Source organism: Neoarius graeffei, chromosome 6, assembly GCF_027579695.1.
Source record: "Neoarius graeffei isolate fNeoGra1 chromosome 6, fNeoGra1.pri, whole genome shotgun sequence".
NCBI classification, from domain to species: domain Eukaryota; kingdom Metazoa; phylum Chordata; class Actinopteri; order Siluriformes; family Ariidae; genus Neoarius; species Neoarius graeffei.
The window spans coordinates 67,228,630-67,248,358 of NC_083574.1; the positions used below are offsets into that span (position 1 = coordinate 67,228,630).

Consider the following 19,729-nt stretch of genomic DNA (forward strand, 5'->3'; position numbering starts at 1 on the left):
GGGAAACCGGAGCGCCCAGAGGAAACCCATGCAGACACGGGGAGAAAATTTGCAAACTCCACACAGAAAGGCCCTCGCTGGCCTTGAACCCAGGACCTTCTTGCTGTGAGGTGACAGTGCTAACCACTACACCACCGTGCCGCCTAATAATAATAATAATAATAATAATAATAGTAGTAGAAGAAGAATCTGCAGTAATGTCCCTGAATGTATCCATGATGATAAAATTTATTGAAGAAACCTTTATTCGTCACATGCACACTTCAAGCACAGTGAAATTCATCCTCTGCATTTAACCCATCTGAAGCAGTGAACACACGCACACACTCAGAGCAGTGGGCAGCCACACCAAAGCACCCAGGGAGCAGTCAGGTACCTTGCTCAAGGGCACCTCAGCCCAAGGCCGCCCCATGTCAACCTAACTGCATGTCTTTGGATTGTGGGGGAAACCGGAGCACCCGGAGGAAACCCACGTAGACACGGGGAGAACATGCAAACTCCACACAGAAAGGCCCTTTTTCTGTGGGTTCGAACCCGGAACCTTCTTGCTGTGAGGCGACCGTGCTAACCACTACACCACCAATGTACATTATGATTAAAACACAAACACCCCCACAAACCGTAAATAACATGTCCAGTTTGTGGTTTGTTTGTTTTTTTCCTCAACAATTAGATGAATAACATGTCCAGTTTTGTGCAGTTTCCAAGGCAGAGATATAACCGTACCGATCCAATGTGAGTGGTAATATGGCAGCCAGATCGCTTCATTCTGACTGGGCAATAAACTCGCCAGATATTTTACATAGAGCTCAGTGGAATTACTTCCGTGTCACAGTTTATCATGGTTTCCGCATTGGTCACGTGTCAACAAGTGACTTTAAACTGAGAACAGCACATTTCTTGCGCGAAGATGCCCCTAATCGTAATATGTGGTTTTCCTTGCAGCGGTAAAAGTCGCCGAGCTCGAGAATTAAAAGATTACTTCGTGGAAAATACAGATAAGCAAGTTGACATAATTGGGGATGAAATGCAGAGTATTGATAAGAACTCGGTGTATGCAGGTGAGTTAGAGTTAAACACCGTCAGCGAACTGATTATACAACTATGTAGTTGAAATACTGATTCATATATGATAGAAAATATACATACACACGAGTCATTGTGGTTAAAAGTCTGTGTTGTGTTATAAACTGCTACAGCAGCACGCATGACAACCATGGGGGGAATAAATTACCACGGGCTAAAATTTGAGGGGCAATGTAAGAGAGCTATACGTTATAATGACATTTCCTGCCTTTCAAGGGGGATACTGGATTTCTTACAGGCTGTGATGATTGGTTTGGCTGTTGAAAATCTACATAGCAGCCAAAATGTATTTTCATTTATATAAATTGCACCAGTAGCTTCAAAGAAAGAAAGAATCGCTGTCTCTTGAGCATGTGGTGTCAGAATTCTCTAACGGTGCATCAGTTTCAGAAACCCCAGAGAATGAAAAGCTGTAGATCAGTCTGGCTACGCAGTCGTGCCCTTATAGGGGAGAGTTTTGAAGGCGAAAAAGGTGTAAAATCGTGCATTCTGAGTGCCATATTTGAAGAAAGTTGATCGGGAAATCAGACGCTTTGATGCAAGGATGATCCGACGACCAAGTCACCTTGAACTTGTCATATGGCCCTTTTCCACTACCCTTTTTCAGCTCACTTCAGCTCGCTTCAGCTCACTTCAGCCCGACACGGCTCGCGTTTCGACTACCAAAAAACAGCACGACTCAGCTCGCTTCAGCCCTGCTTAGCCCCTAAAACTCGCACCGTTTTGGAGTGGGGCTGAAGCGAGCCAAAGCGAGCTGAGTGAGGCTGGGGGCGTGAGCAGACACTCCCCTGTGCACTGATTGGTGAGGAGGAGTGTCCTCACATGCCCACACGCCCCGTGAGCACGCTGGGATCTGTAAACACCGTAAACCCGGAAGAAGAAGAATTACGAATTACGAGAATTTCTGAAGCCTTATGCGCCTCGCCTCATCTATACGCTCTTGCCAGTATCTGTTGGCGTTGTCGGTGACAACAAGCCACAGAACCAAGACCAGCAACACTAACGACTCCATGTCCATGTTTATTGTTTACTATTCGGGTCGTGAGACTACCGCTTAAAAGCTCACTGATGTCACTGTTTGCGCTGCTTAACGACATCATTTGACGTCCACCCACTTTCGCTAACTCCACCCAATGTGTCCACCCACTTCCAGCCAGCACGGTTCAGCGCGGTTGTAGTCGAAATGCAACTCCAACAGCCCCGCTCAGCTCGACTCAGCACGGCACGGCTCAGCCCGACTCAGCTGCGTTTGTAGTGGAAAAGCGGCAATAGCAAATCCCCCTCGGAGGATTCATTATTCATGATTACCAAAGCACGATTTGTTGTAGTATGTGAGTTCGTTGCTGATTGGCTAGAACCACGAGAGCCAATGGAATGGTGCGATAGAGCGATACGTTTTAGATTCAACATCATTATCGTGCTGTTCCATTGGCTCTTAGATGGTGTTTACATTAGACCGTATCAGCGGATCATCAGATTAACGTTTTTAAAATGATTCGCGTGCACACAGCAACACCAATACACGATTCGCGTGCACACAGCAACGCCAATACACGGATACGCTCGGCTCCGCAGGCATCCTGCGCTCCAAATCACTCCGCCCTGAACAGCGCGTGCCCTCTGGAGGGTGCGCACTCCGGCCCTGCGCAGCTCACAGAGCGCGTGAGTGAAGCGCACGAGCAGTGATTTGGGACAAATAGCAGGAAGTGAAGTCCGTGCCGTTTTTCAGCAGTTGCGTCACATGACCAACGTGGCATTACCAATGCCAGCGAATCAGGAAGGTGGATGTCACAGTGACGTTGTCCAATGATGACGTCAGCTAGAGCTCAGCACTGCGTATCCTCGTTCCTCAATGTTTACACAGCACCGGATCAGATACGTACTGGGTTGAATACGTGGGCCCTGGCGGATTCAAACTGTTCCGCCTGTGGAGTCGTTTCCCGGCATTTTAATGTGCACGGACAGTGCATCCGCGACGAAAACGATACGGATACGGTCTAATGTAAACACCACCTTAGCTTCACTTGATGACTATTCAACATTACATCACTCTTCAAAAAATTATCGTGCAGGGATTGGCCAAGTATGGCTCACGTGACATAAAATAGTTCCATCATTGATTAAGCAATGTATCTCGTGACGTCAGAAAAATGGAGGTCAAAAAATAAATTTTCTAATTTTACTATTTTTTTGCATTTACCTAACACTCAGTGTTTCTTTTGTTGTTTAATAAGAATATAGCATCTTGCTTTATCTGGCCTCCACTGTGGAATTTTTTTAAATTACAATTCAAATGCTTTTGTAAAATTGATTTACGTATAAAATAACTACACCCCAATTCCAAAAAAGTTGGGACAAAGTACAAATTTTAAATAAAAATGGAATGCAATAATTTACAAATCTCAAAAACTGATATTGTATTCACAATAGAACATAGACAACATATCAAATGTCAAAAGTGAGACATTTTGAAATTTCATGCCAAATATTGGCTCATTTGAAATTTCATGACAGCAACACATCTCAAAGTTGGGACAGGGGCAACAAGAGGCTGGAAGAGTTAAAGGTACAAAAAAAGGAACAGCTGGAGGACCAAATTGCAACTCATTAGGTCAATTAGCAATAGGTCATTAACATGACTGGGTATAAAAAGAGCATCTTGAAGTGGCAGCGGCTCTCAGAAGTAAAGATGGGAAGAGGATCACCAATCCCCCTAATTCTGTGCCGACAAATAGTGGCGGGCGCAATATCAGAAAGGAGTTCGACAGTGTAAAATTGCAAAGAGTTTGAACATGTCATCATCTACAGTGCATAATATCATCAAAAGATTCAGAGAATCTGGAAGAATCTCTGTGCATAAGGGTCAAGGCCGGAAAACCATACTGGGTGCCCGTGATCTTCGGGCCCTTAGACGGCACTGCATCACATACAGGCATGCTTCTGTATTGGAAATCACAAAATGGGCTCAGGAATATTTCCAGAGAACATTATCTGTGAACGCAATTCACCGTGCCATCCGCCGTTGCCAGCTAAAACTCTATAGTTCAAAGAAGAAGCCGTATCTAAACATGATCCAGAAGCGCAGACGTCTTTTCTGGGCCAAGGCTCATTTAAAATGGACTGTGGCAAAGTGGAAAACTGTTCTGTGGTCAGACGAATCAAAATTTGAAGTTCTTTATGGAAATCAGGGATGCCGTGTCATTCGGACTAAAGAGGAGAAGGACAACCCAAGTTATCATCAGCGCTCAGTTCAGAAGCCTGCATCTCTGATGGTATGGGGTTGCATTAGTGCGTGTAGCACGGGCAGCTTGCACATCTGGAAAGACACCATCAATGCTGAAAGGTATATCCAGGTTCTAGAGCAACATATGCTCCCATCCAGACGATGTCTCTTTCAGGGAAGACCTTGCATTTTCCAACATGACAATGCCAAACCACATACTGCATCAATTACAGCATCATGGCTGCGTAGAAGAAGGGTCCGGGTACTGAACTGGCCAGCCTGCAGTCCAGATCTTTCACCCATAGAAAACATTTGGCGCATCATAAAACGGAAGATATGACAAAAAAAGACCTAAGACAGTTGAGCAACTAGAATCCTACATTAGACAAAAATGGGTTAACATTCCTATCCCTAAACTTGAGCAACTTGTCTCCTCAGTCCCCAGATGTTTACAGACTGTTGTAAAGAGAAAAGGGGATGTCTCACAGTGGTAAACATGGCCTTGTCCCAACTTTTTTGAGATGTGGCGTTGTCATGACATTTAAAATCACCTAATTTTTCTCTTTAAATGATACATTTTCTCAGTTTAAACATTTGATATTTCATCTATGTTCTATTCTGAATAAAATATGGAATTTTGAAACTTCCACATCATTGCATTCCGTTTTTATTTACAATTTGTACTTTGTCCCAACTTTTTTGGAATCGGGGTTGTACATCATAAAGAATTAAAGCCTCTCCTTCACAGATGAGTGAAAATATTGAATAAATTTCCTCTTTTTGATTGCTTGGGTTAAAAATGCCAAATTATGATGACTGATTATTCACTTAAATATGAATAATATGATACATTTTGGGTATTTGATATGGCAAAATAGGACACAATGGAAAAATCAAGAACACACCGGAAAGATGAGAATAATGGCGCTGGTAAAAGAACAGCGACTGTACCGGCTGAAGGTCATGCGGGTCTCTGCTGCGGCGCGTGAGCAACGGGATATCACTACCGCACCGGGCAAGGTGGGGGTGGGGCAAAATGACTGGCCGTAGATTCTATCAAAAGTTCGATCTAAATTGACCATGGTTGCAAAATATTGGCCAAAAATATGCAAATACTACAAAATATGAAAGTAATATGAAAAAGAAACATTCTATTGCCTTAATAAAACAAAATAAAACGGTCAAAACTCACCTTTTCAGTGATAACGTCCGAACAGATCACTCCTGTAACAGAAAGACTGCAAATGGAAGCACGATCAATTTCTAACTGTTGGAGTGGAAAATTCAATTCTACACATGCAAATTGTTAATGTGTGTCCTTCCCTGCACACAAATAACTCGCTACGGTAAAAAATAGACCACAACTCATTTTATAGCTCAGAAATTCATACAAGACCATCTGCCATTGTAACATATTCTGTAAGAAACATATTCTATACCTAACTTTCAGCTTTCGTTTTAAAAAACAAAATCGCAGATTTATAACTAAATTTTTATATGGGGTAGTGATTTTAAGTTACTACTTTTGATGAGGTAGTGACCTTGACCCTGAGGCTTTCCATTTAGATCAAAACACACGATCGTATTGGTTTTGGGTATGCGGAAAATGGAGTTACAACGGTGATCAAATATTTTGCATGATGTTTTATTACGGTTATGATTATTCTGTGAGCCCACCAATCCTTAGGTGTATAAAGTTACAACTTTAAAATTTTTTGCCAAATTCTGAATAGAGTATTCACATCAAAGATTTAGTTTTATCTGTATTATTTCTTTCATCATTTTATTTCAAATTAAAACCAACATCACCATTCAAAACCGTATAGTTTATTGACTGTGAGTATATTTAGTGGGGTACCCCCACAGTACCCAGTTTCTTAGACAGGCCCATATTCTGGATATATCATAAACAGATGTCACAATTTCGAGCTTTATAACCGCCTTGAGTCACAGCTGATCAACGTGTCATGATCATGCCTAACGAGGCAGAGTTAGACTTCTAATATTTTTTTTCATGTTTACTTTAAATTTTTTGTAGTTAATGCTTTTAGTTTGGAAATTTTTGAGGGCTATAAATCAAATATACCATGCACTGAGAGACATGGGTATCTTATGGATTCTCTTCGGTGACTGGCATAGTACTATTTTCTTTGGAGCTGCACCCCTCAGAAAATAGTACTATGTCGGTCAACTTAGAGAATCCATAATTTCAACTGGAGCCTCTCAGTGCATAGTATATTTGATGACTGTCCCCTGTGCAGAAAATAGCTGAAGCAAGGTCAGAAGAGTGAATCCAGTGTTCACTGATTTTGTAATGTGGTAGTTTTTAGAACTAAAAATGATAGTCAGTATTCACCTGTCAAAAGCAGTAGACTACCATGTGAATTGGTAGACTTGGCAAGTATGCTGTTTACGCAATTGTGGCAGAGTTAAATGAAATTATAAGTTAATAATTCTGTTATGCCGTATAGTTCATTTTAAATGACGCACTCACACAGTCGGCGTGGGCTATGTACCAACTTTTTACTGGGCAACATCACCATGTACATCGTCTATATCGTCCGCTGTTCGCCTAGTGCTTTCTGGGTAATGCAGTTCTGTAAACCAGCGTATAACAACACCTATCCCCCCTCTTTGAAAGAAGAAATTACTTTTTTCTTTTTTTTCCTTTTGTTCAACCCAACAAAAAAAAAAAAACATTTCAGATCAAATGTACCTTGCATTACCTTGCTCTAAAGCTCTGTCTGAAACACTTAAACTCACTATCACAACAAGGATTCTTTTTTTTTTCCACACATTGCAACAAATTTACAGTCTCTAGTGTCCAGCAACTTTCAATGAGTCTCTTAGGAGGCTGAACAACGTGCTTTGGTCTGCCAGGCGTCATTACAGGAGAGTTATGCACATTCGCTGGCACTTCCGGACCCACTGTATGCTTCAATGTACTGTGGTCAGCCCAGTCAGTTGCGTTGTCTCCGGTTTGAGGTGTCGTGTCGGGCCGTTCCACCCCTGTCTAGCTTGACATTTGTGGCTTGAGATCGACACGATTTCTTCTCAAAGATCCTCCATGCTCAATCTGAACTTCATATGAGTGTGGTGCCACCTCTCTTTGCACTGAACCATGCATGTTCCAGATGTCCGTCACATGATCTCTAATTCTGACATGTTCTCCTGTCTTCAAGCTACGCAATTGCTTTGCTCTTTTATCATTTTGCTGTTTTTGTTTCTGTTTCTCTTTTTCTTTGTCCATTTTGACTTTATGCGCTCCTTTGGGTGTCAGTAGATCTTCATGCATTGGCAGATTGGTTCGTATATGTTGTCCCATTAGCAACTGAGCTGGAGACAAACCGTTCTGCAGTGGTGCACTCTTGTAGATCATCAGACTGTGATGAAAGTCTTCTTTTCCATTAAGTGCTTTCTTCATGAGACCTTTGACTACCTTTACTGAGCTCTCTGTAAGGCCATTAGACCTGGGATAATGTGGGCTAGATGTTATGTGCTGGAACCCCCATTCTTTAGCAAAGTCAACAAATTCACTGCTTGCGAACTGTGGGCCATTATCCGATATGAGTTCACATGGAACACCATGTCTTGCAAATACTGTCTTCAAGAACGCAATGACTGCTTTGCTGGATGTTGTTTGCAGTGTTGCAACTTCAGGATAGTTTGAGAGGTAATCTGTCACACCTATATGGCTCTTACCATTGCAGTCAAACAGATCCGCTCCCACTCTGTAGAATGGTCTACCTGGCACAGGGTGTGTCATAAGTGGCTCTGCTTGCTGTTTTGAACAGTAAGTCAAGCATACTTCGCATGAAGCTGTGGTATGGCCAATGTCTTGGCTCATTCTTAGCCAATTGAGGTATTTCACCTGACGTCACAGGGTCACGTGACGCCCCGGTGTCCGCCATTTTGAAGGTCAAGCTAGCTAATGTCAACAACATAGTAGCTAGTATGTTACTGTAGCAATGTTTACGTTCAGTCATTTGGATGACTGTTAAAACCTTTCAGTCTCAAGTTTTTCCTTTACTGTATTTACTAGTTTACTGTAATTATGATCTGGCAGCTATTTACACCGGATCCAGTGTAAATAGCTGCCGGAGCGCGCTCCGGCTTGCTCCCCCTCAAATTAAGCAGCGCGCTCCGGCTTGCTCCCGGAGTGCTCTGGCCGAGGTTCCGGAGCGCGCTCCGGCTTGCTCCCCTTCAAATTAAGCAGCACGCTCCGGCTTGCTCCCGGAGTGCTCCGGCCGAGGTTCCGGAGCGCGCTCCGGCTTGCTCCCCCTCAAATTAAGCAGCGCGCTCCGGCTTGCTCCCAGAGTGCTCCGGGAGCAAGCCGGAGCGCGCTGCTTAATTTGAGGGGGAGCAAGCCGGAGCGTGCTCCGGCAGCTATTTACACTGGATCCGGTGTAAATAGCTGCCAGATCATAATTACAGTAAACTAGTAAATACAGTAAAGGAAAAACTTGAGACTGAAAGGTTTTAACAGTCATCCAAATGACTGAATGTAAACATTGCTACAGTAACATACTAGCTACTATGTTGTTGACATTAGCTAGTGCTAACAGCTAGCTGCTAGTACACTGCTACAACACAGATACCGACCCTAATAATACAGTTCTTGGTCATTGCCTGGTAACAGCAAATTTATAACAGGCCATGTCTCAACAGACTAAGAAGTTATTTCAATGACATTTAATAACATTTTGTTTATTCTGAGGACCGAAAGTAAATGAAAACGTGAACAAACCTTAGCTGTAATAAGATGGCGACCACCGGCTCCAGGGACGACCCACTGATGTAGGCATGTTACCCAGCCTGACACAAAATATTTGTAAGCATCCAAACTCTTATACGCTTTCAGATCAATACTTGTGTATGGCGATGGGTTTTTAACGACATAGGTATACAGATCATGTGGGCCGAAGTCAGGTAAAGACGAGGGCTTCGTGTACTTCCGTACGTCAGTGAACAATCCTGGTGGAAGCAGGTAAACGTCGTTCTCTAAGCCTGCTAACCTCAATTTTTGCAAATACCTCTCCCTCTGCTCGCCCTGTAAATGCCCTACGTCGCTGGATAGTGAAGGTGTTTTCTGCATCTTGCTCCTTTTTCTTTTATGTTTTTCGTTTGTTGCCTTCCTCGCATTCAAATTGATTCGAGCCGTGACGTCCAAAATGGCAGCCTAACGATGCATCACATGACTTGGTCACGTGGGTGAAAAACCTCGCCAATACATGACTTCCCGAGCTCTGCGTTTACACTTTTCTTCACCCAAATGCCCTTCATGTACCTTTCGTAGCATATCTTTGCACATTGAAGATGGAATTACAAATTTGTTGCCCTTGAACACAATGTCGTCAACCACTGACAGTTCTGTTCTACATGTCCAGTAGTCTTGAACTCGCAGTGGACAGTCGCTCTTGTGTTCAGGCCAGCCTCGTGTAATCATCCTCTTGAGCTCTTCCAGTGTATCGTCCTTTTCAGTTTCTTGTCTGATCTGTTCCGTTCTTTCACTTGAAATAGGTAGTGATGTCATAGTCATGTCAACATATGCCTGTATGTCAGCACATTTCTCTTTGTCCGGTTTCTCGTTTGTCGACCGCCCTTGAGAGAGTATCAGCCGCGTACATGTATTTTCCTTTTGTGTATGTCATCTTCACATCATATTTCTGCAGACGTACGCTGTATTCTCATTGGACAGTCAGTCAATGGCTTGGACATGATAGCGACCAATGGCTTATAGTCAGTCTCTGCTTCAGCAATCTGCCCATATACATATTGATGGAAACACTCACATGCATATGTGGTGGCCAACAATTCTTTCTCTGTTTGGGCATAATTGACCTTGGCACTTGTGAGGGCCCTGGATGCGTAGGCCACTGGCTGCCATGTTTCCTCGTGCAACTGTAGAAGGACCGCTCCTAAGCCATACTGAGAAGCATCTGCTGAGATTCTTGTCTCTCTCTTAGGGTCATAGAACTTAAGCACAGGCTCTGAGATGAGTATCTTTTTCAGTGTCTGGAAACAGTCCTTTTGCTGTTGTAGCCACATCCATTCATTATTCTGCTCCAGTAGCATCCTGAGTGGTGCTGACATGGCGGACAAGCTGGGAATAAACTTCGCTAGGTATGTCACCATCCCTAAGAACCGCCTCACCTCATCTTTGTTTTGAGGTCTCTCCATATTGGCTATGGCTGATGTCTTTCTCGGGTCAGGACTCACCCCTTTCTCAGATACAACATCTCCTATGAACGTCAGTGATTTGACTGCGAATTCACATTTGTCTCTGTTCAACTTCAGGTTGACACTTCGTGTACGCTCAAGCACTTGTCTCAGCCTTGTGTCATGTTCATCCCTTGTGGAACCCCAGACTATGATGTCATCCATCATGGTTGTGACTCCTGGAATGTGCTTGAATATGGTGTGGATAGTCTTGTGATAGACCTCTGGAGCAGACAGAATTCCATACGGAAGATGGAGAAAGCGATATCTTCCTTCCGGCGTGTTAAAGGTACAGAGTCTAGAACTGGCATCATCGAGCTTCATCTGCCAAAACCCTGAAGACGCATCGAGTTTACTGAACCACTTCGCATCCGCAAACTTGGACATGATCTCCTCACGGGTCGGCAACTTGAAATGCTCTCTCTTGACTGCTTTATTAAGGTCTCTAGGATCCAGACATATGTGCAATGTACCATTTTTCTTTTGCACTATTATGAGTGAACTCACCCAATCCGTCGGTTCATTGATTTTCTTTGACATTCAGTTTTTCCATTTGTGCTAGCTCGTCATTTAGTCTCTCTCAGTGCAAATGGAACTTTCCAGCATGCATGTACCACCGGTGTAACAGTCTCATCTACTTGTATCTTGTGTTTGCCTGGTAAGCAGCTGAGTCCTTCAAAAACATCCTTAAACTCTATCATGAGTGTCCCTTGATCATTGTTGGTCTGTGATGCCACCATGAACACACTCTTCACTAGATTGAGCTTTTCACATGCAGTTAGACCTAATATTGGTTGCACTTTCTTTTCAACAATCAGCAACTGTAGCTTTAAGATCTAGCTTTTGTGTTGGAAAGTCGCTATACAACTGCCTTTAACTGGCACGCTTTCTCCTGTGTAGCCTGTCACTTTAATCTTCACTGGATGAATCTTGCTTTTTATTTTGAGTGTTTTGTAATCAACCAATGACAACAGATTCACTTGTGCTCCCGTATCCAACTTAAATGGTATTATTGTCTCGTTTACAGTCACTGGAACAATCCATTCTTCTTTTTCAACACTGGATGCCTACACTACGTCTACGAATAGCTCCTCTAGTTCCTCATCCACTGTGTGCACTTTTCTCTTTGTGTCACCAGCCATGCAGCATCTCGCATAATGATTTCTTTTGCCACAGTTATTACATGTTTTTCTGAAAGCAGGACATGTTCTTGGTGCATGACTGCCTCCACATTTTTTTTACAACTGCCTTCCACCCATTTTTCTCTATTTTGTTTAACTTGACGTTTCTTGGGCTGCTCGTTTGATTTTACAGCATGCACCGCCACTTCTGTTTTGGCCAGTTCTTTGATTTGCTCGCGTGAGCTCTGCGCTGCCCTGCACAAATCCACAGTCCTATCCAAAGTCAAATTTTTCTCCCTCAGCAATCTTTCTCTGTCCATTGTCTGCAATTCCACAAACGATGTGGTCTCTTATTCGCGAATCTCTCAGGTCTTCAAACTCACATGACTTGCTCAAAGTATACAGCTCTGCTAAGTACTGATTGAAAATATTGCCAGGCTTTTGGTCACAGGAAAAGAACTTGTATCTCTCAAACGTTATATTTTTGGAAGGCACAAAATATGCTTCAAATTTCTGCATGACTGTGTCTAGTTTGAGATCATCAGGTTCAATATGAAAGTTATTGTAAATGTCCAACGCGTCTTCCCCAATTGCATGCAGAAAGATTTGCACTTGCACTTTCTCGTCCCCCTGTCCAGCTCCACTAGCAGCTAGATAAATTTCAAACCTCTGTTTTGAAACGTTTCCAGTTATCAGCGAGATTGCCACTAAACTGCATGGGTGAGGTTGGACTTAGCTTATCCATGACTGTGGGTCTGCGTGCAGTCTGTTCTGTCGACGAAATCTGCAGCGGCGATACCGGCGACTCTGGCACGACTTCACTCTCGCTTTCGCCGAGTTCTTCCCCGCTGTCGCTGCTGCTATCCTTTCCCGCTAGCATTGACTAGCTCGCCCGTGGGCTCGGTAGGCACGTCCTCACCGCTCCAACTCGCTCACCAGACTTTTTGCAGCACGTCATCTTTTTCCAACTCGCAGACTTCACTGTCTGACACCATGTTATGCCGTGTAGTGCATTTTAAATGACACACTCACACAGTCGGCTTGGGCTATGTACCAACATTTTACTGGGCAACATCACCATGTACATTGTCTATATTGTCCGCTGTTCGCCTAGTGCTTTCTGGATAATGCAGTTCTGTAAACCAGCTTATAACAACACAATTTGTTTGATATTTAACTAGGTATATCAGACGCTCGCTGTCCGTGCTGTGAAAATTCTGCATGCTGACGCTCATCTGAGTTTCCAAATCTGGCATTGCTTAACTCTTGAATATTTTTTGTGAACGCTATCATTAAAAAACTTACAATCTCTGCTTTCCAAAGAAATTTATCTCGTTAAAGCAGATGCGCAGAACCTTTATTTTTAAATAAATTTCTGAGTGGATAGTATATCCATCCTTTACTCTTGTATGCTGCATAAATGGGAATAAAAAAATATATTTTTGAGAGTTAAAATCAACCGCAAAGTTGGCATTTGAGCTGCCCCGCTGAGCTAGCCATGCCTGAGTGCGTGACATTACGGCGGTAACCGGTTTTAAGGCTGAGGCCTTTTATAGCTATAGACCAAAGTCATATATAAATAAAAATTTATGGTGAAAATAAGAAATACTGCTACTGACTTGCTCAACTAGGACTGATTTGGCTTCATTGATTGTGGGTTAACTCTCATTAAAACAGGATAGGTGTTATAACTTATGCAGCATGCATGTACATGCATGCATTTTCACTGATAAAATGTAAGAGGCTAATTAAATAATCAGATGAACTGAGATAATCACATTCTGAAGTGAATTAAATAATCTTATACCAGTAACTTAAACACACAATGCAAGTTACATGAATGGAGGTAAACAACGTGTTTTTTTTTTTTTTTTAATCCAAATGAGAGTTGGAGTTTACCCATCTGTGTTCTTGCTTCTTGAAGGCCGATCTTGTGGCTGAATGTTTTTGAAATAATCTGACTTTTAGTTGTTCATTCAGTTCTCCGTTCATTCACTTCTTCCACGCAAGGGTGAGATGGCAGCAATATCCAGCTTAGAAATAAGACGGCTGCTGCACTCATTCTCTCCATACTGTGTATTCCACCATTACTGCTCAGCTCAGGCAATTACTAAAACCCGGGATGGAATGGGATGTCACCAGTTTTAGCAACAACCGTGGGGAGGTCACTGCACAAGCGATATGTCCCGTTCTGTCCCAGGTTTTAGCAAAAACCCTTGGCTCACGCTCCAGGAGGACTGGTGCAACTGAACTCCCTTTATTTTTTATTATTATTATTATTATTATTATATTATTTTTTTAAACCTTTCCTTTACTTGTTTTTTCTTTAATTGTTGATACTGCACCCTCTTTCAATACGGGCTTATAGCCAACGCTCCTTAACGGATTAGAGGTTTCGTATGAGTCTTCAGTAAAGTGCGCAGAGGAGAGACCACTTCATAGCCACCCAATGTGTCCGTGAATTTCTCGAAAAACATGTCCAAGTCTTTGCAGTTTGAACGTTCTTGGGCAATGAATGCAACCTTCTGTCATGTTGCTGCACCGGCCAAAAACAGATCTACGTTGCATGGCGATAAATTAGCTCAAAATGGAGGATCGGAGTTGCAGTCAGCTCTGTGTTTTAGTATAGCGGAAATGGTGATGAGACTGATAGACGTTGTGATGTTACAGATGTCAAGGTCATTCACTCAGACCGCTACCTATATAAATCACTTTAATCATAAAAATTTACTATATTAGATTTATTGTTAACGCTTAAAACTATTCCTGTGCCATTCTTGAGGTCTCAAGGCATTTCTAAACAAAAGTGAGGCCATGGCTCCGCGTATATGCTTTAAGATCTGTTCAGTACTTTGGGAGTAACGGCAGGTTGAAGTTGAAGTCTCTCCTCGCATGACGTCGGGAAACTGCTGGTGCTTTTTGAGTCACGGGAAAGCAGTCAGGCTCTCTTCTGATTGGTTTCTGACTGGATTACTCATGGATATCAATTAGATAACTTTTATAGGGATGTTCTCTAGCTCTCACTGTTTCTGCTGAAGTATTCAGCAAAATTTTCCATTCGCTAGTTTTGATTTTATGCTTCATGGGAGACTTTGAAGTGAGTTTTCATCGCTTTACCTACTTATTTTTTCAAATCAAACTGATTTAATGTAAATAAATAACTTTGAGAATAACTGTAGTTGTTTTGATGAATATTGAGATGTTAGTGGTTGGAATGATATTAAAAAAAATGCAAGTCAGAAACGCGAGTGTCAATTTCAGTTCAATTAATTGGAATTGTTTATTGGATGTGGATCACACAGTTTTTTTGAGGCTAGCCTTAAAAGCTGTGAATGTTAATCGAAATAATCATGTCTATTCTTTCATATAAACACTAGTAGACCATACTTAGAAATGCAAAGGCCAACAGAGCACAAAGAGGGTATTAGACATATTCTTTTATTATTTTTATTTTGATAGAAAATGGTAGATGTGAACAGGGGTTTAGCCAGGATTCGGAAGGTTGGGAGTGTTTTTTCTGAAAGTAGGGAGTGTAACTTGGTCACAGGTGGGGGTGGGGGGTGGTTTATAATATTATATACACACAAGGATAAGTCAAAAAGTTCTAAGATAAATTTAAAAAATATTTATGAAAATAATAAAGCTATTTCTCTACATATCCTCCATTTAAGTCTAAACACTTCTGCAAGTGATGTTTCCATTGGTGAATTCCTTTTTTTGAATTCTTTTGCATTCCTTTTGAAATTATAACATGCTTTAGAACTTTTTGACTTACCCTCATGTATATAAATAAATGTTATCACAAAGTTTAAATTTAGTTTCTTATTCACTAACCAGAACTTTACAAATCACTGTAATTATCAATAAAAATCTTCTACAAATTCCTGCAATAAAAGCAGAAACCTTAAATTATAATTTGTAGTGCACTTAAGACAAAAAACAAAATACAAATTGCTGCAATCATGTCCTATTACACAGAATACATCTTTACTATACACAGCAAAGATAACATGAGATTTAGCCAACTCTGAAGATTAATATTATGAAATATACTAGTGCTTCTCAAAAAATTAGAATATTGTGAAAAAGTTCAATATTTTTCATCAGTTATTTAAGAAAGTGAAAATGTTATATATTATAGACTCATTACACAAACTAAAATGTTTCAAGCATTTTTCTATTTTAATTTTAATCAGCATGGCATACAGTACAAAAAAACCCCATCTCAAAATATTAGAATATTTCATTTCGAGTTTGAGTAAAACAGTATGAACACAGTGTATCTCTCGGTCTAGTTCAGTACACACAACCACAATCATGGGGAAGACTGCTGACTTGACTGTTGTCCAGAAGATGATCACTGATGCCCTCCACAAGGAGGGTAAGCCACAGAAGGTCATTGCTGAAAAGGGTGGCTGGAAAAGGTGCACAAGCAACAGGGATGGCCGCAGTCTTGAGAAGATTGTCAAGAAAAGTTGATTCAAGAACTAGGGAGAGCTTCACAAGGAGTGGACTGAGGCTGGTGTCAGTGTATCAAGATCCATCATGAACAGACATCTTCAAGAAAGGGGATACAACTTTCGCATTCCTAATATCAAGCTACTCCTGAGCCAGAGACAATGTCAGAAGTGTCTTATCTGGGCTAAGGAGAGAAAGAAACGGACTGTTGCTCAGTGGTCCAAAGTCCTCTTTTCAGATGAAAGTAAATTTTGCATTTAATTTGGAAATGACGGTTCTAGAGTCTGGAGGAAGAGTGAAGAGGCACAGAATCCAAGGTGTTTGAAGCCCAGTATGAAGTTTCCACAGTCTGTGATGATTTGGGGTGCCATGTCATCTGCTGGTGTTGGTCCACTGTATTTTATCAAGTCCAAAGTCAACACAGCCATCTACCAGGAGATTTTAGAGCACTTCATGCTTCCATCTGCTGACAAGCTTTTTGGAGATGCTGATTTCCTTTTCCAGCAGGACTTTTGATTGGCCAGCCAACTTGCCTGACCTGAACCCCATAGAGAATCTATGGGGTATTGTCAAGAGGAAGATGAGAAACACCCGACCCAAAAATACAGATACGCTGAAGGCCACTATCAAAGCAACCTGGGCTTCAATAACACCTCAGCCGTGCCACAGACTGATCACCTCCATGCCACACCGCATTGATACAATAATTCATAGTAAAGGAGCCCCAACCAAGTATTGAGTGTATAAATTAATATACTTTTCAGGAGTTGGACATTTCTGTATTGTAAATCCTTTTTTTGATTGCTCTTAGGGAATATTCTAATAATTTGAGATACTGGATTTCTGATTTTCATGAGCTATAAGCCATAATCATCAAAATTAAAACAAAAAAGGCTTTAAATATTGCACTTTACATGTAATGAATATAGAATATATGAAAGTTTACCTTTTTGAATTAAATTATGAAAAAAAGGAACTTTTTCATGGTATTCTAATTTTTTGAGATGCACTAGTATACAACTGAAAATAATAGATACCTTTAACGAGTTTTGATTTTATGAAAGATGCATAACGTTACATCACAAAATGTTCGAATCATTTTGATTCTGTTAAAAAGTGCAAAAAACAGGAGTTTAAAATAAGTGAAATTAAGTTACAAATGAAAGGACATGTTCCTGTAGTTACTAGTTACTTGAAATGTAAATACTGTAAACAATACAAAAAATTAAATAATAATGGTAGTTTTTGCAAGTACTATTTAAGGTAAGATTAAGATTGGCAAAAGAGAAACCAACCGAAAGAGTGAAAGTGATTATCCTGCCATTACCATGTGAACAGTCTTTTATGAATGCGGAAGTGGGCTCTCAGTGCAGAGTCCGGTGTGATTGAGGAAGGTGACAAGTTTTATGTTTCATCTAATTTAGGTCATTTAAAAACTATAATATTATTTGGCATTGGGCACATAGGAAAGTGTAAATTATAACGTTTCTGTCAATATGTTTATCATGCTTGTATGATAAACTCATGAAGCTATTTATCTAAATACATGACCTACTCATTCTAAACCTGCCGAGCTTTGCCTGCAAAGCTCTCAAAACTCGTAGTATTTTGCTTCCATTCAAGCCTCGTTTCGACATCTGACCTATAAGAACGCTACATTTTTGACAGTAAACTTGATTTTCTCGATTTAACTTCCATATATGGAAAGCACGCGTGCTGGGCATGCCCCTGGAAACCGCTGACCGTTGACAAAAATGTCCACAGAAATGCACAAAATTACTTCACAAAGCAACAAACATTCACAAAACTTTGGTTAGCACGGGTTAGTATAAAATTTATAGGCCATGTTTGGGGATTTATGGCTATGTTTTTTGAGAAGTGACCATGTAAAACATGGCTACATGGCTCGTTAGCTGAGCCTATGGATGCGAATGACATTTGGTGCTTATTTTTGCATATTTTATAATTAACATTGATTTCTCCTTCTTTGTGATGTATAAATGAGAGTTAAAATCAGCTTTATATTGCACAAATAAAGCCATTTGGTGAAACTTTGAAGAAGATTTAACATTTTTACCCAATTAGTATAATTAATATCAATTGCATACTAATTTGCATAATTAGTTTTTACTAATTTTTCAAGCTTTATATTCAGTGTACAACCATATATCTATATGCCTGCCAATTTCCATGTAAATATCTTTGAAAAAATAAAGTTATTAAAGGAACAGTCCACCGTACTGTCACTCCTGAGTGCAGGTATCAATGCGCTGTCGAAGCGCGCAGAAGGTGTTAGTACGCCTGTCATTATAGTGCGGACTTTCCATAGCATAGAAAATCACCACGTTTCAATTTGTGTAACTGAACTTTGTTTCATGTCACTGGTCATATAAACCTATGTAAACAGGAAAAACGTGGAAGAGTTTGGTCGCATCTAACTACAGCCCCAAAAAATACTGTTGGCCATACTGAGCCTAGCTACATTGCTAACAGGAGTAAACAGGAGTAACAGCGCGTCTGACTGACTGGGAGGTCGCGCAAAGCTCGGAGAGGTACGGATCAGCTCGTCTCAATTCAGAAAAGAACATATTTCATTATGGAAGTACGGTGGACTGTTCCTTTAAAGGGCATATTCTGGACCAATTTGGGTTTATTTATTTATTTATTTATTTATTTTATATGAAAGTATATCCCTTTACACACTCATCCAGAAGGGTAATTTTGCACAAGGCCATCTGTCTACAGCAGAAAAAAATAAAATAACAAAATGCGTCTGGAAAGATCCCAAGGGAGTCTGGAGCTATATTCATGACATTATCTGCGGAAGCGCGAGCAGGCTGCTTCGGTCTGGGAGAGGTTTCCTCTGGGTGCTCTGGTTTCCCCCACAGTCCAAAGACTCTTGCCTGCGACCCTGTAGAACAGGATAAAGTGGCTAGAGATAATGAGATGAGATAATCTATAATTGAGTATTACAACGTGGTTATTTTCACAAACGCTCATGCTGTACTCTGCTTACCCGGAATTTTGTAAACAATAACACAGCCGGATCACTGAGGGGATTGAAGTGGTTTTGTTGGAACTTTATTGATTTCTCATCTCATCTCATCATCTCTAGCCGCTTTATCCTGTTCTACAGGGTCGCAGGCAAGCTGGAGCCTATCCCAGCTGACTACAGGCAAAAGGCGGGGTACACCCTGGACAAGTTGCCAGGTCATCACAGGGCTGACACAGACAACCATTCACACTCACATTCACACCTATGGTCAATTTAGAGTCACCAGTTAACCTAACCTGCATGTCTTTGGACTGTGGGGGAAACCGGAGCACCCGGAGGAAACCCATGCGGACACGGGGAGAACATGCAAACTCCGCCCAGAAAGGCCCTCGCCGGCCACGGGGCTCGAACCCGGACCTTCTTGCTGTGAGGCGACAGCACTAACCACTACACCACCGTGCCGCCCTTTATTGATTTAACTCTGGAATAATTACTATAAAAATGGTTGTTTTCAACAGTCCCTCAAAGATGTGGTCCCTAAAAGATATAAAAGCATAACTATATCATTACAATATTTGTGGTGGCTATATGTAATACTTTGAGTAATTTTCTCTAGTCTGTAAACCA

At 41.3% G+C, this 19,729-nt stretch overlaps 1 protein-coding gene across 1 annotated transcript in view; it reads left to right on the top strand.

Moving 5' to 3' along the window:
* Positions 1 to 855: 855 nt before the first annotated feature.
* Positions 856 to 19,729, top strand: part of kti12 (KTI12 chromatin associated homolog) — a 112,422-nt gene continuing 93,548 nt past the window's right edge. Inside the window, exon 1 of the mRNA XM_060922985.1 lies at positions 856 to 1,061. Coding sequence (XP_060778968.1) covers positions 911 to 1,061 — 151 coding nt within the window. The 5' untranslated portion in view covers positions 856 to 910. The remainder of the gene's footprint in view (positions 1,062 to 19,729) is intronic.